This window comes from Esox lucius, chromosome 11, assembly GCF_011004845.1.
Source record: "Esox lucius isolate fEsoLuc1 chromosome 11, fEsoLuc1.pri, whole genome shotgun sequence".
NCBI lineage: Eukaryota > Metazoa > Chordata > Actinopteri > Esociformes > Esocidae > Esox > Esox lucius.
In genome coordinates, this window is record NC_047579.1 from 2,643,412 (window position 1) to 2,669,683 (window position 26,272).

Here is a 26,272-nt window from a genome sequence, read left to right on the forward strand (position 1 = left end):
CAAATATATGTTTCTTGCCTTCTGGTAAAGAAAAAAAAGTTTTTCACGAACTGAAACTTGTCTAAACAATTTCCATACATGACATTTTACAATCTCTTTTTTTTTTTTTACCTCCATATTTTTTATAATGGTGGAGGGCTATCTGAAAGGTTTTATTGATTAGCAAAACGTACCGTTACTTTCCAGTGCTATTAAATTTTGAACTTGAGAGTATTTACTTCTCCTGCCACTAGAAATGTTAGCTACTATTTACAGAAGAGAGTTCGAGTCAGACGAGTGAGTTACATTCAAAGCATCATACTCAACCGAACATGCTGCCAAATGAACACAATTCAATACAATTTCTATACAATTTGTAAGAAGTTTAGATGTGATGGAAAATCACAGAGAAAATATATTGACTGGTATATTGGTCTAAAGCCCCCTAAAATAGGCTTAGCGACGTCCCTGCGTTGAAGGAGCTGCCTCATTACTGAAAAATTGGATGTGGTGCAGGCTCAGTCTCTTTTTATATGCTGTGGGCACATAGAATTTCTGTTCCAGGATTGCAGAATGAGATGCCTTTGCAAGTTCGGTGGAAGAAATTGGAAATAACTTACTAGGTGAACTTGTAAAGGCAGGATAGCTCGACCCTGACAAAAGAAGTCCTGCGGGTATATTGGAAGCATGGACGGAGGGGGAATGGAAGCTTTGGACGGGTAACGATTAGGCTTGGGAGATGGGGCTTATGGGGAGAAGGTATAGCCGAATGATTGTGTATCCAGTAATTCCACCATGGTTTCTCCCAGGCATGGTGGTTGATCTGGAATTACAGGACAGAGTTCATGGAGAGGGCTATATCTGGTAAGTTTGATGGGACTTCATATCAGGTCTAAGTATGATAGATCTCTGTGCATTCATAGTTTGATCTAAAGATCAGTCTGGGAGTGTAAGTGTGGCATTTGTAATGCATAAATTATTGATGTATGTTTTGAGATCCAATGGGTGGAGGAGGTGCGGCTGGAAAGAGTAGTCATTTGTTCTGATTCATGTGCAGTGCTTTAGAAATTGCAGTACTTTTGTTCTGACAGTAGGCGATTTATGTGTTTGAGGTGCTTCTCATTTTGTTTAGGTTGGATACGATTGGGAGTGTTAGTGAGGTTCCTTTGGGTTCCGGCTCATGTTGGTATAAGAGGGAATGAGGAAGTGGATGCTGTAGCTAAATGGGCTTTAGGACAGGAGAGGACTGAACTTGAAGTTCCACTGAGTAAAGCAGAAACTAAACGGTTAATTAAATTGGGAGGAAGAGGTGGAAGGAAATGTTTGAGAGGGAGTAGAGGGGAGGCATTTATTTAGTGTTAAAAGTACTGTAGGAAAAGGGTAGGATGTCAGGTCGGTGCCGAAAAGATGAGTAAATCATTTCGAGCCTTCGGCTGGGACACATGAGGCTGTAAGATACTTTGAGAGTTGTGGGGGACAGGCGAGTGTAATTATTGCCAGGAGAGGGAGTCGGTTCAGTATGTGGTGGTTGCATGTAGAAAATATAATAGGGAGAGAGCAGAGTGCAAAATACGTTTTGAGGGAGAGGGCTGTGGAGGTTTTTAACAGGAAGGCAATATTAAATATCCATCAGATCATGAGATATTTAATGTTGTATTTGCATTTCTTTGGATGACAGGACTTATAGACAAGGTGTAGTATGAATGAGTGGATTAGGTATTTTAGTAGCGTTTTAGTATTTTAGTAAATGTATGTGGTTTGATGTGGCTAAGGTTTGAATGGATTCAGATCAAGTTGCTTTGGTCAAGGATCCGCACTCCAGCACAGTGGGTGGCGGTAACACACGATTAATAATGCGTGCCAACCGTCAAAAAAACATTGGCTAGAAGAAATTGGCTTGACAGCTATCTAAAAAATGAAAAAACTGCTAACCACAGTAATGTTATATTCCTGATTCTTGTAAATAACAAGCTAAGTAGTTTATTTTTACGTTGTTTTTGGCTAACATTACCATTGTATTTTGGAACCAACAACAGCAAATCGTTAACTAGCAAGCCGGCTAGCCTGGTGAGTAGCACTGACAACTACTACTATCCAGCAGTAGAGCATAATAGACGGGTTATCTAGCTTTAACTTGTCCTAGGCATCCGGAGAGGGTAATGTACTGTCATTTTTGTGTCGCTCCTTGTTTTATGTTACAAGCATTAGGTTACTAACAAAGTATCTACTAACAACCTGCACGTTTGCTACACTAGGACGAGTAGGAGGATTGTTGCTAGTCAATTAGCTACTTTGTTAGCCGACGTCGTAAGCTGGTAGGTGTCTGGCAATCTTAGTCCTTGCTATGCTATCGATGGTTGGCTTGGGTTTACGTTTTTATCCGCTCAAGTCCTACCTTTCCACGATACTGGCCTAGTAATAGACAGGATGCTGAAGCCTATTGTAGGTGACAACTAGTTGGCTTTTACATCGTGGCGTTGGCTGTCGAGGTAGGTACACCCAAATTTAGTTCTATTTTTTCAAGCCTATTCTTGGAGACCCTGAGCCTTTCCATGTATTTAACTATTCCAGAGCCATCACTCCTGATTCACCAATAATATTTTCCTTGATCGATAAATCAGCTGTTTTAGTTCAGGGCAACAAACCTTTAGAAAAATCTAGTGGTCACCAAAAAAAACTATCCAATACCACTGAGGTATTTATTTAATTACTGGGACAGCTAAGGTAACCTTTTCAATAAGCGTTCACTTTAGGGTAGAATGTCAACATTTGTTGCCATTACATTTATGTACCCTGTAAAGTGTAAGGTGTTGATATTAACCCCATGCACCCAGGCATGCTCTGTAACCCACCAGCTCATTAACATATCCGAAGTAGTGATTGGTTGTTACCACTAGTCTAGGACTATCCTAATTAAACATTATAGCTCCATACATATACTAAACCCTCTAAAAATAATTGTTTGATATGTGGCATTTGCAACACCCACTATCACATCCACAAACACTACATGCCAACTTTGGCCCAGCCCCACCTGTTGTCAACAGAAAGAACTGCAACAAAATTATTTTTATTTCTCGAACATTACTTCCTATAATTTATAGTCTATGAATATAGCATCTTCCTAAATTGCATATCATTTGTGTTAGGATTTTATTTCATGTTCATTGGTCCCTGCCTTGCTGCTTCAGACTGCGTTCTGCTGATTCGTGTTTGCAGTAGTAGACCATATAGGCTAAGCGTGAATGTGGGGCTAGCCCCTCTCTCACAATGCAATGTACATTGTACGTGTGAAAATATTAATACGCACGCTCAGAATGTTAGTGTGATCAATGTAGATTGTCAATTTGTATTTCAGACCTGATTGGGTGTCTGTCGGTCTGGCACCAACATTAGTCGGATAGAAGAGCGGGGAGGTTAGATTGTCTTAGCTAGCTTGTTAGCTTCACAAACACCCGTTAACTTGAGAAAATGAATAAAGTGGATTTCGTACTTGAGCACTGGTTTGAAACCCTTAATTTGGAGGAGAAATTTGAAGTAAAGCGACTTGGTGCCCATCAGCCATGGGATATTGTCATCACTCAAACTGCTGGTAAAAGTAACGGCAGGTTTAACGTGGAGTGATTTTTAAAGAAAAAGTGGCTAACAGTTAGCATACAAAAGGCGGCACTCCTCTGTTTTCCATGTCTGCTATTTGGTAGAGATGGTATTTTGTCGAGGACGGGTTACAAAGATTTGAAACATCTTTCTGAGAGGACTGCAAAACATGAGAGCAGCGGGAGTCATCTGGACAATGCTGTGAAATTGGGCTTACTTGGAAGGGTAAATGTCTCAGCCCAAATTCACCGTGCAAACAGTCGCTCCATTGAGCAGCATAACAAACAGGTGGAGGAAAACGGATACGGCAGAATATTGCAGCCCTGGTTTGTATTGATGTACGGCAGAATATTGCAGCCCTGGTTTGTATTGATGTACGGCAGAATATTGCAGCCCTGGTTTGTATTGATCATAAATGGCTTGTCCAGTCTGACTAATTTGTGTTGACTTTGGAACCATGGTTCCTTTAATATATATAATTAACTATTTATTTATAGTATATGGTGTACATTTTTATCATGTACTTCATACATGTAATTTCAGAAAGGCTGTCCAGTATTGTATTTTAGTAAAGGGAACAAATTCAGACAAATTAAAATGTTTTATGAAGACACAAGATGCTAGCGTAACTATAGTAATAATTGGATTTGGATTAAATGTGCGCATCTGTGAAAATAGATCAAATAAGTTTGGATGTCAACACTTCTTTTGATTTAAATCCTGTTACCCTGGCAGTTGTTCACAGGAATGTCAATTTCAATGTGTGCCTCACACAAACCCAGATAGCAATGAGTCGGCGGACCGAAGGCGGTCCTCCAGAGACAGTAGAAGCGTCAGAATGTCTTAAACGCAAACACGTTTGCCGGCTCACTGCCAGTGGCAGCCGCTTTTTAAAAGCGGCAGCCGCCTTCCTACCGCCTGTGTTCTGCGGCCGGCCCGTGGGCCAACCGCCGTTATACAGAAGGCGGACCTTCCGCGGCAAACGCTATTTTCGAGAGATCTGCCGCTTTTATATATAATTTTTTTAAATTTTTATTTTTTAAAAATATTTATAGCATGCAGTTTATCGAGAATAATGATTGATCAAACCAGACACATTTCCATTTGGTGTTTTAATTCCACATTTCAAAGTACAGTAACTGTCATTCAAACAAGATGTGTCAGATCACTGAAATAAATAACAGGCAGAAAAAAATATACATATAAATACACACTACAGAACATGCAGGTTTCCAATTAAATTTTGGTAAAAAAAAACAGCCATACAAGCAAATTATAACACAAACACTATAATTGTTAATAATATAAAGAGGTCAGCTCTGGGATGAAAATAATTACCAGTAAACATAACAAGTAATGGTGATATTTGGTACCAAAGAATGTGCAGGATACCAAATAAATCAAGGTATAACATCACTTTTTCAAGCCATTTCTAACAATAGGAAAAGTGGTAATAATTTAGAGGAAAGCTCTAGAGTAGAATAGACCATTATAATGGCATTGCTGACCTGGAGCACAAGATTTACACCGTGCTGCAATAAGATCTGTGTCTCTTGTATCTGTGATAAACAAAACTTGACATATATATTTATATAAAAATACGGAGGTAAAAACAGTAGTAGAACAGACCATTATAACTGCAATGCTGACCTGTGGCACAAGGATTTACAAGCTATATTTAACAATAGAATAACAGTTAAGCACTGTGATGGAATGAAAAATGCAGATGTTAAAAACAGAGTAAGTAGAATATTTGGTACCAGGTAATGTGCAATATCAAGCATCAGAGGTACGAAATAGTATTTCCAAGCTATTATTAATAGAATAACAGTTAAGCACACTGATGAAATGAAAGTAGAATTTTGGTACTAGTTAATGTGCAATATCAAGTAACAGGTATGAAATCGGATTTACAAACTATAATAGAATCGTTAAGACGGAATGAAATAAGCCAATACTAAAGTTAAAATACCAAAAGAAACAGGGTGGATTTGGTGAGTGTAGTCTGGCACTTCTGGCTTCTTGATGTTACTGACTGCAGGATAAAGAAAGTGTTCCAGTTGTCAGTGATGCTGGGGTGTCAGTAGTCAGCCTAGGTTTAAGGGGTCGGCTGTGGGTCCTTCTCAGCTGTGCGACGCCTTTTTCTGCCTTCACGGTCAGATGCTCCTTTCAGGTAACGCACCTACAGGGGTTCCCAGAATAAAAGAATAAAGTAGTCAGTCCTGGTCCCTCAAATACTAAACTACGACATTTATATCTAGGTCTACTACATGTACAGGTATTAAACTAACAACCACAGGTGTTGTTTGCAAGTTGTACCTGATTGCCCAGTGAGAGCAAACGTCTTCAACATTGTCCCTACTTGTTTCACCTGCTTTTGAAGTGAGCCGCTGTCATCCGAAGCTACAAAATCAAAGGCATATGGTTATTCTGAACCTACATTACACACAAAAAAGTAAAATTTAAGAAAGAGTGCACATTCTCACCTGCTTGGTCATTGCATTCCCTCAGGGCTTGGTTCTCCTCCCTCAGAGCTTGGTTTTCATTCTGGAGTCTCTGGAAATCTACATAATTGTTTTTTTAAAAACAACTACTAAAGGCAATATTTTCAATACTGTTAAAACCCTGAACAATAAGACATAGGCCTAGAATATACCTTCATAGCTGAAAACTTTGTGCTCTACACGAGATGCCAGGGGCATCCAAGGGCCAATAACAAAGCAAAGACTTTCTCCTATTGATAATCATTGACGTAAAAATATGTTTGAAGTAATTGCATACATTTAATGAATTGGACTTAAATGTAAAACTTAGTTTAGCGCAACGTATTACATACCTCCAGCGTTTTCACCCATATGCTGCCAGGGTAAATTTGCTGCTGGTGATGTAAAGCTTAGTACTTGACGAGCTGGGGGAACAAACATAACTTTAATTTCACTGCAGAGATTGCATATTAAGTAATGAAACAACAATTGAACTGTGCAAAGTGAATGATATGTACAACACCCTCGACACCTTTTATCCAGAAAGTCAAGTGCCCTAATGAAAAACAGATTATGGATAAAAGGATTCCTAATCTTAAATAGAAGCAATAGTTTCCAAGACAAAAAATGTCACAAATAACATCACTTACTTGTACTCAAACTCTTGGCTCTGTGAAGTGGAGTCTGGATTACTGGGGAGAAACCAGGTTCTGAGAAAGAGGGAACAGAAATTTGAAAATCTAACAAAGTGTATAGCTTAGTTACAGGGTCACAAATTAAGCATCACAGCAATACATTTTACATACGAGCTCTGAAGTCTACAGATGGCTCAACATTTTCCTGGTTTTCTGGAATCGATGTGAAGATAACCGGTTATGTTCTGGCCAAGGTATCTGCAAGAAAATGTGAACAAAACCGGATTGTGAACGTTAGGAATATACAGTAGCTATGCTGTGGGGGGGAAACATTATCAGCCAAATGTGGAACAGTGAAATTGTTAAAAATAAAATGTATTCACCGAGTGTTGTGATTCAAGTGAACACAGAATTTTCCTCAAACATAAAAAGTACAGCAGTTCAGAGAATTAGAAATCATAATCGCCTTAAATGCAGTACAGTAGCAACACAGCACAAAACTTGCTAGCCACAGTGTGTACTGTAACAAAGGCAAAACAGCATGTGCTAGCTAACACTTACTAGCCACTCTAGCTACTGGACTAGCAGCATACTTTTCAACAACATATATACATCATTATTTTTGTAAGAAAACACTAAAAGTTAAACTTAGTCTTTCTAGATGTAAAGCTTTTGCTACCTATTATAGCTCGTTAAAATTCTACATGCACTAGCAACATTGCGTAAACAAGGCTACTTTAGCTAGTTACTCAAGAACAAAGATGACTACACATTTTAAATATATAAACAAACAATGTAAACATAATATTGCGTTACACAAAAAGGAAACATGTACTTACTTAAACAAAGGTAGTCGATGACTTTGCTAGCTAGCAAGCTGCAGGCTGTAACTCGCGATTGAGCGACGAACTGATGTGAATGTGTGTCCAAACCAACATGGCCGGTCGATTTTGAGAGTAACCTTGTATTTAAAAGCGTCTTGCCGCCGGACGACCGCGGTACATTAGACCCAGGCAACCGCCAGAGAAAATGAAGAAGTCAGACCGCCGGCTGATTGCCGGCGGCATCTCGCAAGAAATGGGAGTGACGTATTCGGCGGCAAACGTTTCATCCCCGCCAGCAGGACGCACCTATAGCCAACAGCTTAGGGCCGGCGGCAAAAAGAAGCTGTGCGGATATTTTTTGCTTTCTGGGAAGTAGTAACTACTGCACAGAGATAATGTTTAACTTTACCTTATCAGCACAGATCAATCAGAAAAAAATCTTGTATTTCCTTTCTTAACCAAGTATGTCATAGCACTAACATGTAGCTGCAGAAGGCCTATGCAAAACCAGGTTTGAAACGTCACCCAATGTCAGACCCAAGGTAAAAAATATTATTCTGGAATGTGAGCAATGTTGATTCTGAACTGGAATTTACATTTTGAAAGACACCACTGCAGCAATTTCGGCTTCAAGCCTCACCGAATTAGGCTAATTAACCGTAAATGCATTGTAGTTATGTCAGTTTACATGTTAGCTTAATTAATTTTGATTGATCATAAATCTGATATTGCCTGATAATATAGCCAGTCTTATCTAGTGATCTGAATGTTTATTTATTAACAATAAGTAGGCTAGTATGACTTATGCATTCAGTCTGTAAATCTGCAATCCTTTGTAAAGCTGTCTCCCTTGCCATGTTATTTGCAGCAGTATTGCCCTTTTTGGCGATGACTCCTTTACATTCTTCATAAAGTCCCTTCAGTAGGGTTTAGTCCGCTGTTGAGAAGATTACTGCTCTATTTTTTTTGTCTTTTTTGTAAAATAGTTTCTTTATTTCGATGATCGCTTGTTTTGAGCTGCTTATGTGCTCCGTGCGTGTGCACAATGCAAGCTTGTTCAAGCTTGGTTTGAGTTAACGTTGACAAGACACGGCTAGATTGTGTTAATGGAAAGGCTTGAGCCTTAAGTGGAAGTTGGCGTTCATTCAAACCGGGCCTTTTCAGTTAAGCGCAGATTTCATTAGCGCTGTTGATGGACTACCCCCGTGGTCTTTGTTTACGCCCATTCAGCGTAGTTCACACCCTCTTAGGCCTTAACCCCACCCAACTATTTAAGTATTCAAATGGGGACATTTTGGCCTGGTGATAAACTGGTCTGGTTGGTCTCTAATAAACACATACTATATTAAACCCAATAAAATAATAAAATAAAAATGTTTTCACATGGACTTGATACATCAGGTATAAACAGTACAGTGAAAGGTAAAGTAGCTTAGCGGCAGGATTCATAATAAATAATAGCAGCAATGTAAGTGCAGATAGTTTGAGTGCAGGTGGACAGCCACTGGGTAGTTATAGGGTATAGATTATGCCTAATCACTCACACCTGGATGAATGACCGGTCTATTAGTTAGCTTATATCAAACTAAGTGACTTGCTCACTTTTGTGAAGAAAAGCTAGCTACCCAACGAATAAGACAGAAACCAGGAAATGTTAGCTAGCTGGTAAGTTAATGTTGTTAATTAATGCATCATAATAATAAAAAATACAATAAGAAAACAAAAGATTAAAAGTGGGAAGCTATAAGGCTAAACAGTGTGGTTAAGTTTAAGTGCTCAGTCATAGGCACATGAGAAGTGTTTTTAACCTGAATTAAAAAATTGATACGTTTGGGGCATGTCTAAGATCTTCTGGTAGTTTATTCCAGTATTGTACAGCATAAGTGCTAAAAGCAGCTTCTCCATCTTTAGTTTGGGCTCTACTAGCTGACCTGTGTTAATGGAATCTAAGAGCCCTGCTCGGTTTATATTCTGCAAACATATCAGAAATGTATTCGGGTACTAAACCATTCAGAGATTTATAAACTAAAAGCACCACTTGGAAATCTATTCTGTAACTGACTGGAAGTCAGTGCAAAGATTTAAGAACCAGAGTGATGTGCTCTGTTCTCTTGATCCTGGTTAACTTTCTAGCAGCAGAATTCTGAATGAGCTGCAGTTGTTTTACAGTCTTTTTCGGGAGTCCAGTTAAGAGGCCATTACAGTAGTCTACCCTCCTAGAGATAAAAGCATGGATGAGCTTCTCTTGGTCTTTTTGGGACACCAAGCCTTTGATTCTGGCTATATCTTTTAGATGATAGAATGTTGTTTTGGTGAACGCTTTGATAGGACTGTTAAATGTGAGGTCTGAGTCAATCAAAACACCAAGACTACGCACCTGATCCCTGGTTTTAAGGGCCCGAGAATCCAGCTCTTTACTAATACATGTTCTTTTATTTTTGTTGCCAAACACACTAATCTCTTTTTATCTTGGTTTAATTGTAGACAATTTTGCTTCATCCAGGTATTTGTGCTCTATACAGTAATGCAGTGTCTATCGAGCTGTTGTCATATGGTTCGAGAGCCATATATTTGAGTATCATTGGCATAGCTATGGAGGTTAATGTTGTTGTTCTGTAGAATTTGGCCCAGAGGTAGCATATAGAGATTGAACAGAAGCAGTCTGAGAACTGATCCCTGTGGAACTCTGCATGTCATAGCCACCCTATCAGATTCATGATTACGAATGGTGACAAAGTAACTCCGGCCATCTAGATAAGATCTGAACCAATCAAGGACTGTCCCGGAGAGTCCTAACCAATCTATAAGTGTTCTATGATCTACAGTATCAAATGCTGCACTGAGATCTAATAGAACCAGAACTGTCATTTTATCAGAATCAGTATTCAGGCATATATCATTAAAAACCGTTTCAGTACTGTGGTGATGTCGGAAACCTGAAATCTGTCTTAGAGACCGCTTGAGGTCGCTAAATTGCTGAGTTCATTGAAGACGACCTTCTCAATGATCTTGGTTATAAAAGAGAGATTTGATACAGGTCTATAGTTGTTCATTATAGATGCATCCAGTGTTCTCTTTTTTAATAGGGGCTTAATGGCAGCTGTTTTTAGAGACGTTGGGGAAATGCCTGATTGCAGAGAGCTATTAACTATTTGCTGTAGGTCCATTGTTATAGAGTACATTTTTTTGTCTGATGGCAGTGTGTCGACGGCAAGTGGAAGCTTTAAGATGTTGAACTGTTTCTTCTAAGGATTTTTTATCAGTTGTATTAAAATGCAACATAATAACCAAGTTGTCGTGGTGACGGTACAGAGTTCTCGTTAGACTGTATTTCTGATGCTCCGTCTAATACTTCAAATTTTTTCACTAAAGAAACACGCAAATTAATTACATTTCACAGTGGACATGAGTTCAGTGGACATGAGGCAGTTAGCTAACGTTTCGACTTAACCGTGTACATGTAGGTATGTATCGCGGCAGACTGAATATCTTCTGATTACATACAAAGTCCTTTGTTGTTTGCGTTTAGTCTGTTGACCTTGTTTCTTCGCTACCGTTTGCACTCAAGGCGTTCAATACTCCAAAAACCTATTCATCTTTCATTATCGCTATCATAACTGCTATGGTTGTCCTTTGCTTGTATGTAATCCGTGGACAGTTGTTCTATACAAGACAAGCCAGCATTTTCTTTAAACTATTGGCACTGCAAAGAAATGCCAAAATGTTGCCTGAACAGTATCAAAGTCTGGTTCATCTTCTGAGTCATGGCATCATTATACTCCAGAAAGTAGTATCTCACAACTTGAGATTTGTTGATAACACCAGCTTAATTCAGGACAGTGATGTGGTTCACTTTTTGAAAAACCCTGGGTTGCAATACTATTAAACAAATACGGGTGTTACGACACAAGTCGTGACTTGGCAGACCAATCAGAACTCAGTATGTCCAGCCCCTTCATTATCTCAGCCAATCATGTCTAGCAAAAGTCCTGTATTTTTCACTGGTTAAACAAGGGTTTGAGTTTTAAATTGTATTCGTATTTGCACTTTGCATACCAGTTTGTTCTTAAGTCACATGAAAGTTCAAATCTCCAAGAAGGCATTTCTGCAAAAAAGACAATGTCCCAGAACATGTTTTTCTTCTTTAAAATCTCCTGAAAAGTAGTGACATGCGACATACACCCCTGTTCAGGATTTCTGTCACAATTAGGTCCGGAAATGTTTGGACACTCACGTTTTGTTATTTTGGCTGTTTACCAAAATATATTAAAGTTACAGTTAATTAATATGGCCAGTCTCTTAGCATTAATTTGAGGGTATTCGCATCCAAATTGGAGGAAGTGTTTAGAAAATAAACTTTTAATATGTAGCCCCCTCTTTTTCAAGGGTCCAAAGGTAATTGGACAATTGCCTCAAAAGGGGTTTCATGGATAGGTCTGGCCTATTCCTCCTTTTTTTCTTCATCAATTAAGCAGGTAAACGGTCTGGAGTTGATTCCTGGTCTGGCATTCGCATTTGGAAGCTATTGATGTGAACCCACAAAATGCCGTCAAAGCAAGTGAAACAGGCCATCTTTAGGCTGCAAAAAAAAAAATCCATCAGTGAGATAAAAGGAACATTAGGAGTGGCCAAAACAACAGTTTGGTACCATAGACTGTATAAATAATGGACGACGCCCTTTCACTCTTTTCCATTGGTGAAAAATGAAGCCACCAGTGTCCTGATACGGCGCTGACATCTTGGACTTGTCTCTGCGCAGATAGCGATCTTGGGACCAGTTCTGCGCAGTAGTTCTGCGCAGTAGTTATGCGCAGTAGCGAGAAGGAAGTAAAGCCGTAAAGCCGCGAAATCAACGGCCCCAGCCCTGTGCCCCGCCCTCACTCTCCCTTGCAGAATGCGCATACCGTAATCAATCGCAAGTCCAAGTACAGTACAACCTTTGCTTGTTAAACATAGACGATATGTTATAGCCTAACTTACATCATGTTTAACCTTAATTTAGAATAGGCCTAATACAAAAATAATTGGTAATTTCTAGCTAACGATCACCTGCTAGCTATTAACATGGCTATTAACGAGGCTTGTTGTCTTTTAGCTAACGTTAGCTAGCCCATTACATTTATTTACTAATTAAATAGCTTATAAATTTAACTTACCGAAAAAAATTCAAAGATCGATTGGAAATGCCAGATCGGTTAGCACATTATGTCCGTGTGAAATTATATCAATTATAGAAATTTAGAGATTAAATGTAAAGTTCCAATCTCCTCAGTCCTCCGAAGATTCAGTGGCTCCTCGGCTCAGATAGCTGTCAATCACAGCTGTGAATCACGACGTCACACCACCGTTTTTAGAGCATTAAATAACTAACTAAAAACAAACTTATTTTAAAAACAAACTCTTGAATTTATTAGCGTGATACAAACTACAGTAAATGACAGAAACCAGCTTCGGAAAAAAGATATTTGAAGGGTAATTTAATTGTTTAGTTGGTCTCGCGTCCCATTGAATAACATGGGGAGGGCGGGGTTTATGACCTATACTGGGACCACTCACCAGGGGGCGATCGAGACGTTTTGGCTTCACTTTTCAGGGCTTGTGCGGCACGCTTGTTTGGTACATTCTGAGAAAAAAAGAACACTGGTGACCCCCACACACAAAAAGACAGATGAATTCTGAAGTGTCTAGAGATATATTGTCTGTTCAGATTCTGCCCAATTCAGCGAAGTTGATTGGACGGCGCATCACTTTACAGATGGACAATGATCCAAAACATACTGTGAAAGCAACCTACTGCAAAAGCAAACATACTGCGACAGTTTTTTTTAAGGCAAAGAAGTGGATTATTCTGCAATGGCCGAGTCACTTGATCTCCACTCTATCGTGCATGGGTTTCAATTGGTGAAGATAACACTTAATTACCGATTATTTCTGGGGCTCCAATTACGTTCATTTCAAATCCTGTGTGGTGGAGTACAGAGACAACATTTTGTCATGTGTCCAAGTATTTCCGGACTGAATGCCTCATTTCCACTAGTGCTTTACCCCGATACCAGGACTACACCGGTGAATTATGCTAATATTTGCTCTAAACGTATAATAAACTCTGTTTTTAACCACCTTAGATCATTTCAACTCCTGTGGAAACGAGGCATAACTGTACCTAGTATACCAACATACTACACAAATTTTAGCTATTTTTCCCATTCTACTTTTTAGAATGTCAGTAGTTATTTGTTTTTAATCATTCTTTTGAAATTACTACCAGCAACTGTGTAATCCTGTTTTTACAACAGGACCATCTGAAACTGCAAGCACGCCTGATGTCTGCTGAGGCTTCTGCAGGGAGTGCAGCAGCTGCCTGTATCCCCACCACCCAGTCTTCTGGCCGGGGCAGTGAGGAGGAGGCGGGTGTAGGGTGTCTTGTGGGAAGTAAATATGTGAAGCTGAATGTTGGGGGCTCACTGCATTACACCACTGTACAGACCCTGAGTAAAGAAGACAGCCTACTAAGGAGCATGTGCAATGGAGGAGATGAGGTCACCATAGATTCGGAGGGTAAGTTTTGACCTGTGTATTATCTTTAACCTTGTAAAGTCTACACATTTTTCTCAGTTAAACTTGTATCACATTCTTTGTTTTTTGTTCATTTCCAAGTCTTCACACTTCAATGGTAATACTTCAAACTGATGTTGTCTTTTGAGTAACCGATCACACATTTTTATTGGGCGAAAGGGAAAGGGAATGGCGTGAATAGGAAGCTTTCCGTTTAAAATGTTCGCTGTTCTTCCTGGTCAAGATCTTGACTTGACTTCGCAATAGCAACAAAAACTGAATAACGCACCTTTCGGTGGTTTCAAAGCAAAAATAGCGTTCATGAAAGTAAGAGATTCGATTTCTGTTCACAAGATCATGATTTGATTCTAGTTTGATTTATTTTTTATATAATGGATTATTGAAATACCAATATCAAGTCAGATTCTCTGAGAAATAATACATTGAACTGCACAGGAAACCCTCTAGCTCATCTAACATGCTAGATTATCAAAGATTAATGTTTAACATTGACATCCAGGCCCAAAACATTACAATGAATTGATTTTTTAAACAAATATAAATAACCAAAATGAATACTTTCTTTTTATTAAATATTAATCATTAAAAATTCAAAGTACCTATTTTGTAAACTGCCATGAAATAATGGCAAATTAGCTAAGGCTCTGGCTGTCTGTCAGAATTGTGCAAGTCATTCTAGGAAAGTGCACTTTAATAACAACAAAAAATATAGTTGCATAGCAACAATGGAAGGGGGAAGGGGTATAGGAAAATGGTCTGGTATGTTAAAACTCGCGCTGTATATTTTTGTAGTCATATATACCTCTGACTCAACAATGTGTGTGCCTGTATATGTGTCAAAGAGAGAGACCGCATAGAAGCATGTTGAGTATATACAAAGTGCTGGCATAGCGTGTCAATATGGTAAGTATAAGGAAATGTTCAGGTAAGGGACATTTGTGTCCACATGTGGTCGTATAGACCTCTGAGCCACAGATTACTGCTTAAGACAATAGACAGACAAGCACAGAGTGAAAGAGGCAGTGTTAAGGCAGAGCTACGTCTATGGGCTATTGTTGCAAGTGGATGTAAGTGAGGGAGTGGTATTTTGAGCAAAAGGTAACAGAATGAGACCGTGTCAGATATATGTTGAGAGCAAGATGTTTTTGTGAAACATCATATAATTAACAATGTATATATCATTGTTCAACATATTCTTCCGGATCACACTGTATGTGGAGATGTATGAGGCAAAGGACAATGAGCATAGAGGGAAGCAGATATTTATTAAACAATGAAATGATAAAAACAACAGGAAGTAGAACACTGTTGAAACTGTACAAAAAAGAGAGAAATGTGTATGAAACCCGTTTTAAAGAAGAAAAACGTGTTCTGGGACATTGTCTTTTTTGCAGAAATGCCTTCTTGAACTTTCATGTGACTTAATAACAAACTGGTATGCAAAGTGTAAATACGAATAAAATTTAAAACTTAAACCTAGTCTCGTCTTATATAACAACTGTGCACAGATTACATTCACAAGAAAAGGACAACCATGGTAGTTATGATCGCAACAATGAAAGATGCATAGATTCTTGAAGTATTGAATGCCTTGAGTGTGAACTGTAGCGAAAAGACTGGTTTTAAATGAGGTACCCAGACTAAACGCAAACAACAAAGGACTTTGTATGTAATCAGAGGATATTCAGACTGCCGTAAAAAACATTGCTTCATGTAAACGGGTAAGTCGAACATTAGCTAACTGCCTATAGATGATTCCTTTTCAAAAAGTTGTTAGTCGTTAATTACTAGTTATCTAGCTATAGCTACTGATGGTACGCTTAACGTTAGCTAGCTAGGTAAGAACATTAACTTACCAGCTAGCTAACATTTCCTAGATTTTATCTTCTTCGTTGGGTAGCTAGCTTTTCACAAAAGTGAGCAAGGCACTTAGTTTGATAATAAGCTACCTGTTTGACCAGTCATTCATCCAGGTGTGTGTGATTATGCCTAATCCTAGTCCACCTGCACTCCAACTATCTGCATTGCTGCTACTATTTATTATGAATCCTGCTGCTAAGCTATTTTACCTTTCACTGTACTGTTTATACTTGATGTATCAAGTCCATGAGAATTTTAATTTGGTTTTATATAGTATGTGTTAGAGACCAACCAGACCAGTTTAGCACAAGGCCAGAGTGTACCCATTTGAATAGTTAAATGGCTGGGTGGGTTTAAGGCCTAAGAGGGTGTGAACTCCGCTGAATGGGCATAAACAAAGACCAGCTCTCTGGCAGGTGTGAATCTTTCAAGCGTCTTTTCTCAGAACTACGTTGAGCAGATTATCAACTACTGAAACAACATCTCTTTCCCTTAACCATTACAAAGCTCTGAATCTGGACCTTCATGAAATAAAAAAAGCCAAACCAACATTTTGCGATAGGACCTGTTCAGAAGTTAGCCCTGTTCAGAAGCATGGCCTAGAGTCTGAAAATATACTGGCGAGTAGATCCCATGTCTTAACCATCAAGTCTCGAGTCAAGTCTCAAGTCACAGTTCAGATAAATCAAACAAGTCAAGTCAAGGGTTCACCCTAAGCAAGTCAAGTCGAGTCCTTATAAGTTTCAAGTCAAGGCACAGTACTAAAGAGATGAACACACACACACACTGTCCTCTGTTTCTGATGTGCGCTGGGTGCGAAGCTCGATTTCAAAATCAAATATTTTACTCCTCCGTGGTACAATTTTTTGGGGGGACGAAGCGGAGGGATCTTGAATCAGCCTGAAGGGGTTGTATTCGCTATAACAACCGCCTCGCTATACCTTATCCTGCTTATTACATGGCTACCTACCAAATAAATCAATAATTTGACACAAAATATTGATTTCAAAAGGAATTTATTGATTTAAAAATTATTGTATTGCTTCCTCTAAAGAAAATAGTCCGTTCCGTCTCTGGTTAGAATCCTGCTGCGTCCATAACAACGCTCTCTTTTTCAAGAAATAACACGCATTCTGCACTGGAATTCAGCCAATCCATGTAATAAGGGCTAATAAAAACAACCTTAGAAACTAATTATTGTGACTGAAAAACTGCCTAATATGTAATTACGCTGTAATTATTCTTGTCTGTATGAGTAAAAAATCCTCTTTGAAATGTTTAGGTGCTAGTAATCACATCGGCGCCTCCATGTTAGCCTTTCATGCAGTAAAGTTAACTGTTATGGTGTAAGCACAATGCTTTTTAGTTTCCACATGCAGTCCACAAACACTTGAAAATGCGCACATTTAATACAGACATTATAGCCTACGTGTAATAATATACATGCCCGCTCATTTTAAGATGCCCATCAACATTAAAATTCAGGCTATGTCACTGTTATAGTCAAATGCCCTTACATCTATTTACCAGACATATTCAGTAATGATAATGGTCACATTTCTAACAAGAAAAAAATCCAATATAATATGCAACCAAGGCCAAATTATGACAAACAAAAGATTAATTCATTACATTAGTAACTTAATCGTTATAGATCTTAGTGAAACTGAATATAAAGAGATTACTTTCTTACCTTCCCTTGTGGTTTTTAAAATGACGAATGAAATTTGACGTTGTTGCATATTTTGCATCAGGCAAATCTTTTTTTATTCACACGGTCCAGTTCAAAGTCCTTGTATACAAACGATACTATTTGTGGAGCTCGACTAACGTTACTGTCTGCCATGTTTGGCGCGGTTTGAATTGTGCAGCGTTAAAGGCACATACGCTGATTAGTGGTGCTGATGTCACAACATATAAAATAATTTTATTGCTGTTTGTTTATTATAAGTTCAAGTCATTGTCGAGTCTTCCACTTCAAGTCAAGTCTCAAGTAACTTGTTCTCAAGTCAAAGTCAAGTCAAGTCATTTTCATACTTTAATCAAGCAAGTCACAAGTCCTGAAAATTGAGACTCGAGTCAAGTCATGTGACTCGAGTCCCCCACCTCTGTGGTGTGGTATCTGGGTATGCAATATATATGAAGTGAATAGTTATTGTTCCAATAAAGAATTGCACACATGCACATTGTGCATACATAGTGAACCCTTTAAGGCAAGTAAGGTAGAGATCAAAATACTCTAACACAAATACAGTTTATTAATATTTGCAAATAGAGATAGAAAGACACTAACACAAGATCAGTGCTAGTCTGTCTTCCATACAGTTCAGAAACACCACCTTTTGTATGGGCATGTTACAAAATAACTGACTTTTGAGCAACATGACTATGGTCTCAATCAGCCTAGTCTAGTTCCTTTGATTAGTTTAACTCTGTATTAGCGCGTCTTGCATTTTCCTACTGTCTAAATACATGAACTTAGTACTTTACTATCAACGCAGTAGGTAGCTAGTGATTTTTCACTCTCCTGTACAATGGTATACTTAATAAATTATTTATCAATACCAGCTCAGTAAATTTCTATAACAGGAGGCATGTATAAGACACCTGTATGCCAAAGGACAGGTCAATTGTATTTATGGTTCATGAGGAGATTTTTTTAGTTTTGGACACATTTTCATTGTACAGAAATCCATCATGGCGGACTTTATGGGTTCTTGAAAATGTTTTGTTTAGCATGAGAAATGAGGCAGGTACAAAAAATATCAAATAGGGTGCAAATGGCATCATTTTGAAATTAGCTAATTAAATCATGTACTGTAGTGCTCCTTGTGGAGGAATTGGGGGGAGGGGGTCTGTATGGTTGTTACACATGGACTATTTTAACAGTATGCAAGTTTCGAGCATTTTTTACCATGGACCCTTTGAGTTAATCATTTTAGGTGCCAAGAATAATAAATAATAATAATAATTTTCATAATAATACTAACAAAAACAATAGGGTTTTTCCTACCTGAGATGATGATGATAATAAATATAGTTGCACACCACAATGGGATGGGTTCCTCCTATATGGCAAGGATAGTGAAATACAGTTCTGGAAAGAATTAAGATAATTTTTTGGAAAAGAAAGAAAAAGTTGCAGTGGTCTCTTATTTATTTCTGGAGCTGTTTGTCACCAATTATGAACTGGAAAGGTCAGACATGGTCACTATGGATTCTTGATACACTAGTGAGTAATTCTCAAGCCATGTTCCACCTCACTACGTCTAGTTTTTCCTGTTAAGGCAATCTGCATAGGGCAAATTTTGGTGTAGAGTCTTGAGGCTAAACCTTCTATTTTCCCACATGAATTGACACTATATGGATTATCTTTCACTGTGTGTTTGTGTGTGTGACAAAGAGATACCTTCTATTGTCCAATGGACTTACATTAACCACCTTTTTACTGAGGTCATTGTTCTGCCATCTTGCAATTTATCTCTAATTCCTTACAACCCTATAGGGAAGCACATAAGAGATACTTGTACACCGGTGGTCAGGTCAGTTGGACTACCGGTTGATTTTAATCAGTGTGTCAATGGGGCTAAAGTTATCAGGGGATGCAGAGACGGAAAGTTGTGTGTCATCAGTGTAGTTGTGAAAATGTGTACCATACTTTCTAATTAGGTTATCTAGAAGAAGCATGCGTAGGTTGAACAGTATAGGATCCAAGATCGAACCTTGTGGAACTGGTTTAAGAGGTGCGTCTTAAACCAGTTTAAATCTGAACCAGATAGACCAACCTGATTTTGAAGGCTGCTTACAAATATTTAGTGATCGGTGGTGTCAAAGGCAGTTGTAAGTGCAGTAGGAAAAGTGCCTGTAAAAAGAGTTGTTGACAAATGTTAGTATGTCCTCATCTATGCAGTTAAAAACATTTTAACCAAGGTTGTAGGGATAGGGTCAAGAGAACAGGTAGATGACTTGGGGTTGATGCTACCTAATTTAACATCTCTATGTCAACTAGGACAAATGTCCATGAAGATTCTGCATTGGTATCGGAGAAAATAGAGACAGAGGGTGAGCCTTATCAGATATTCTTCTTAAGGTGTTGCACAAAGAACCCTTGGATTATTATGGTTATCAGAGATTAATTTGGAGAAATTATTTTCTCTAGCTTTCTTAATTGCCTTATTATAAAGAGAGAGATGTTTTCTTTCAAAATATCAAGGTGGACTTGTAATTTTGACTTTCTCAATGTCTGTTCAGCCTTGCTTCAGTTTTTTCATTCCTCCAAAGAGGTTTCTGTTTTTGCCGGACCACGTAAGCGGAGTCGGTCAAGAAGAGTGAATGTCTCTTACTTACTGAGTGAGTGACTGAGTATACCTTGTTAAATAGCATAGTGGTTATAGAAGCGGACCTGCAAACTATAGGTCCCGAGTTCATATCTCTTCACATGTGAAGCCAAGTACGCATTATGAATTGTTCCGTATAGAACGGTTACGGTTATATTGCGACTGTTTCTGGTGGATTTTCGAAGTACTCACCCATGCATGCGTTTTGGGTCAGGATAGACAAACACATTTGCTGGCTACTACATACATTAGTTACGTTATGGTAAGCCTTAACTTAAACTGTATACGGTTATATTGTAACTGTTTCTGGCATGGAAAAGTTCATATTCAGTCTTGCTAGGAATTTCTCATTTCTTATGATTATTCCTAGGATGTTAGTAGATACTAGTAACCCTATTACAGGCTAATAAGCTGTTAAAACGGCCAGTGGCAAAAGCCACAGTTCATAGATGCTCTGGTGGAGGTAAACGTTAGTCAGCTTAACACAATCCTCAATGGAGTCTAGCGACTGCTGAAAAGAGTAATGTCGTGACGTAGTGGTTAAAGACACTTCCTTTCATGTGGAAGTCTTGAGTGCAAATCTATTAATATTATCTATGTTCTTCAGTGCTTTGTATGGTGGGGGTCAGAGCAGTAAAAGAATATACAAAAGTGGTCAGACAAATCTACATCAACAATAGACAATATTTAGCCCTTGTGAAATCACCAAGTCTAGCTTATGACTACAGTTGTGGGTGGGCTCACTGACATATTGAATAAAATCTATTGAATTTCAAACCTCTAAAAACTCTATCACTTTATCTGTCAGGATTTTCAAAATGTAGATTAAAATCGGCTGTTATAATAACTTTATCATAATTTGTGTGAATAATAGAAAGAAAAGTTCTGTCATAACAATTATATGTGGCTGACATTTTAATAATACAACATGCAAAAATTGCAACCTCTGCAAAATGATCAGTTTATCTGGTTTTACTATTCATAGGTATGTGTTTGAATAAAATGAAAAAAAAAAATGTATTCTATAAAATACTCACAACATAACTCCCAAATTCCAAATAATAATATTGTCATTTTGAGCAATGGCTCCCAAACCTCTCCTGGGGCCACCCCAGCCGTTCAGTCTATTAGATATATACCAGAGCTAGCACACCCAAGCTGCTGTTTGCCATTCTTTTTGTAGGTCACTTGATGTCATCCTACGGTTGTTGAGTGACATTCGAATGAGTTGACGGTCATCTCGGTCAGTGGACAGTCGGTTTTGATCCAGCCTGTAGCTTTGTTTTCACCAATGTCTGTTGCTTGACCTTGTTCTTATGTACCGCCGTCTTTGAAATTTTCAGGATGTAAGCAACCGGACAAACCATTCTATTCCTAACTCAAAGCTTTTCTTTTCAACTATTTTGTCATGCTGAATTATTTTTTTTATTTAAATTACCTTTGAGGTACTACTTGCACTGTTTTTGCCATCCAGCTGATCCTATTGCAAGAGAATAGTGATGACCCTCATCAGTGGTTTTTATACTTTTCCTCGTTAAATTAGATTTGGTTCAAGTAATCACTGAATCAGTACCTCATTAAGTTAAATGAGGTGTGCCTGTGTTGGAATTTAACAGACACTGAAATGGAATGTCTGCCATACATGTAGAAATGCTGATTTAAGGAAAAATTGGAGTGGTCTCTTAATTTTTTCCAGATCTGTGTATGTTTGTATTTATATATGGTTGCCCTTTAAGGCAGTTGGGAATTTAAAATGGTCTATTTCCAGTTCTCACTACTTCACAATCAATCCCCTCTCTATTAGGCTGGATTGTGTTGGACAGGAGTGGTCGCCATTTTAGCTTGGTGCTGAACTTTCTGCGGGATGGATCGGTACCGCTTCCAGAGTCCCACCGAGAACTGGAGGAAGTTCTGAAGGAAGCGCAGTATTACAGGGTCCAAGGACTAGTCCAGCATTGCACCTCTACCATGCAGGTAAGGCTAATGATAATTGCATGTAAATCACTTTAAGCAAAGGTGTGTAGTTACATTTCTGCAAAATGTTTCAATCGTATGAAACTTTCCATGTTTTATTTAGTCTGTTATATAAATCAAATAAATATTCCTACTTGAGCCCAGTTTTCCTATGTTGAGCACCCTAAACAAACCATCAGAATGCCTGCCACAATGTCAGATGTCCATGCAAATCAAATGCCTGTGGTGTCCCACAGAAACAAAGGAATGTCTACGAGGGTGTATGCCGCATCCCCATGATCACCTCAGTGAAAGAAGAACAGAGAATGATTGCTACCTGCAGGAAGGTGAGAGAGGGAAAGAGAGTTTGGGGTTACAGGTGTCATTACATAACTGGTATCACTGCTTAAGTTATCCAGATTTTTTGTGTTAAATGTTAAGAGTATTATGTATTGGCTTGTATGCCTGGTTGTTCTGCAGATGACTATAAAATCAAGGCATTGTTTATTATAATTTAAATGGACAGCAGTTTCCCCTTTTAAAAATGTAAATAAAGATGTTCAATGTAAAGACACCCTTAGTAGCCTACTACTAGCCTACTATCACTGCCTCACAGGACAGCTTGTTCATTGCAGCATTGTGTGCGCGCGTGAGTGTGTGTACACAGACAGTTTGAAGGAACTGGATTTTGACCCTTTTAAGATTAATTCCAAATAGTCAATTAATTAAAGATAGTATTACAATTAGAGTACAAGTATCCAAGATAAATGTTCTCCGGAGATTGAAGATCCAAGCAGGAGTGAGGAAAATGCAAGAGAGAACTTTCCCAAACTTCACTCTGGATTATATCCCCAAACTAAAGGTGTTACTGAAGAATAAGACCCCTTATCAATTAGGGAAACATTCCAATCTACGCCTCCTGACACCGTATTGTAAAACAGAGTGATCTACTCAAGGGTTCAGCATAGGGTGATTATGGTGTGACCATAGGTTCTGTATTCAGACCAGATATAAACATTTGATATAAGAACATGACCAGACACACAGAGTACAGGCTAGGAAAGGACAATTGAGGAAATAATTATAAATGACTATATAATTGGACACTGACACAGGTTTTGTTATTTTGGCTGCCCCCTCTTTTTCAATGGACCAAAAGTAGTTGGACAATTTCTCAAAAGCTGTTTAATGGACAGGTGTGGGCTGTTTCTTCATTATGTCATAAATTAAGCAGGTAAAAGGTGTGGAGTTGATTCCAGGTGTGGCATTCGCATTTGGAAGCTGTTGCTTATAACCCACAAAATGCTGTCAAAGGAGATCTCAATGCAAGTGAACAAGCCATTCTTAGGCTGCAAAAAAAGAACATCAGAGAGATAGCAAGAACATTAGGAGTGGCCAAATTAACGATTTGGCACATTCTAAGAAAAAAAGCCTGCACTGGTGAGCTCTGCAACACAAAAAGGCCTGGACGTCCACGGACAGTGGTGGATGATTGAAAAACCTTTACATGGTAAAGAAAAAACCCTTCACAACATCAAGCCAAGTGAAGAACACTCTCCAGAAGTTAGGCATATCATTTTCCAAGGAAGAAGACTTCACGAGAGCAAATCCAGATGGTTCATCACAAGGTATAAACCATTCGTAAGACTCAAGAATAAAAAGGCCAGATAAGACTAGATAATCCAGCCCAATTCTGGAACAGCATTTTTTGGACAGATAAAACTAAGATCAACCTGAACCAGGATGATGGGAAGAAATAGGTATGGAAAAGGCTTGGAATGGCTCATGATCCGAAGCATACCACAATCTGTAAAACACGGTGGAGATTCAGCCCAATTCAGCAAAGTTGATTAGACAGCACTTCACTTTACAGATGGACAATGACCCAAATCATTCTGTGAATGCAACCCAGGATTTTTTAAATAAAAGAAGTTACATTTTTGGCAATGGCCCGAGTCAATCACATTATCTGTACCCAATTGAACATGCATTTCACTTGTTGATGGCAAAACTTGAGGCAGAAAGAGTACAGGCCTTGCAAAGCATCACAAAGGAGGAAACCCAGCGTTTGGTGATGTCCATGTGTTCCCGACTTCATGCAGTCATTGTCTGCAAAGGATTTTCGACAGTATTTAAAAATGATCATTTTATGCATGGTTGTGTTAATTTGTCCAATAACATTTGAGCCACTGCAATAAGAGGACTGTGTATGAAAATAGTTGCGATCCCTTAACGTTGCATGTGATATTTTTGTTCAACCCCTTGAATTAAGCTGAAAGTCTGCACCTTAATTGCATCTCGGTTGTTTCGTTTCAAATCCATTGTGGTGGTGTACCGAGCCAAAATTGTTTGATTCCCATCGTGAAGCATGGCAGAGGAGGTATGATGGTGTTGGGATGCTTTGCTGGTGACGCTGTCTGTGATTTATTTAGAATTAAAGGCACACACAACCAGCATGCCTAACACAGCATTTTGCAGTGTTACGCTATCCAATCTGATTTGCACTTAGTGGGGCTATCATTTGTTTTTAAATAGCACAATAACTCAAAACTCTGGGGAGAGGGAAGTCTGGGCATCTCTGCTTAGACTGCTGCCCCCGTGACCCGGCCCCGGATGAAGCGTAAGAAGATGCCACAATAACGCAAAACAGTCCTCCAGGCTGTGTAAGGGCTATTTGAAAAAGACACAGAATGAAGTACTGCATCACATAACCTGGCCTCCACAATCTCCCAACCTCAACCCAATTGAGATGGTGTGTGGAAAAGCAACGGACAATTGCTCAGCATATGTGGGAACTCCTTCAAGATTGTTGGAAATGCATTCTGTCTTAGAGTGAGCAAAGCTGTCATCTAGGCAAAAGGTGGCTACTTTGAAGAATCCACAATATGAAATGTTTTCATTTGTTTAAGACTTTTTGGTTTCTATCTGACTCCATATGTGTTATTTCATAGTTCTGATTACTTCACAAATATTGTACAATGTGGAAAATAGTTCAAATAAAGACATTTTCTCGAATGAGGAGGTGTCCAAAATCACAGTATCTATAAATACACTGAGCCAAAACATTATAACCACTCCCAAGAGATGCAAGTAAGACGACCAGACGACCAGTCTTTGCAATAAAGGCTGGAAGGTCCTTCAAAGTTTATTTACCTTTCTTATACAGAGAAATCACCTGAGACCAGGGTCTCTTTCCAGCTAAGCCATGTGTTATAAAAACAAACAAAATGGAAATCAAATATGATGGTAAACAATTATAATTACCAAGTTCAGTTATAATAAATTATATTATGTGATAAACTGCAAGGCCGATTGATAGACTGCATCAAGAGATTTGAGTGGAGAAGTTGAGGCATGCATGTACAATATGGTATATCCCTATAATCTAGTAGCAACATAAGTTGCTTGCAAAATATATTTTATATGCTACTGTGACAGACATGATCTATTCCTGTAAAATAAACCAATTTTAATCTTTATCTTTTTCACCAACTCACGTGTGTTTTAAGACAGATTTTCTGGTCACCAGATTCCAAGGTTTTTGGAAGGAACACATTCTATAATTGCATCAGATATTTCAGAATTATAAGGACCATTTAGGGTAATCATTTTTGGGTAATGTTCTGTGACCCAGTTAAGTTCTGTGACCTAGAAAATAGCATGTGTTTAGTTTTATTTGTTTTTAGTACCAGCAACATTGCTAGGCTTTATTAAGTCCAGAGTGGACTTTAATTTCTTTGTTTGGAGAGAATTTAAGTCATATTAGTTAAGTGACTAACAAACTATGAGACAGGTCTACGTTTTGCTAACCTTGACCAAAAATAACATTTTTTTGATAGATTTTACACCTGTTGTTACCCAGACTCCCCAAACGAGACATAGCCCCCAATCCATGATTTTCTAGTGATGTCCCTTTTTAGTACCAACCTACGGTCCATTTAAGATTTGTATTGAAAATCACACTGCAAGGGTGCAACAGCTTGTCCAAAAGAGGGAGCCTGTAGCATAGTACTGTAACATCAGCATAA

The 26,272-nt window shown here is 38.5% G+C and overlaps 1 protein-coding gene across 3 annotated transcripts in view; it reads left to right on the forward strand.

Moving 5' to 3' along the window:
- Positions 1-1,418: 1,418 nt before the first annotated feature.
- Positions 1,419-26,272, forward strand: part of kctd13 (potassium channel tetramerization domain containing 13) — a 36,810-nt gene continuing 11,956 nt past the window's right edge. The window contains exons 1-4 of one of the 3 annotated variants that reach the window (XM_020050590.3): positions 1,419-1,671; positions 13,815-14,076; positions 22,096-22,265; positions 22,502-22,591. In XM_020050590.3, the coding sequence (XP_019906149.1) occupies positions 1,651-1,671; positions 13,815-14,076; positions 22,096-22,265; positions 22,502-22,591 (543 nt within the window). In that variant the 5' untranslated portion in view covers positions 1,419-1,650. Of the gene's footprint in view, positions 1,672-1,747; positions 2,047-2,217; positions 2,469-13,814; positions 14,077-22,095; positions 22,266-22,501; positions 22,592-26,272 lie in introns of those variants that run through there. The other 2 variants (XM_010866830.4, XM_020050591.3) reach the window with 2 other exon arrangements.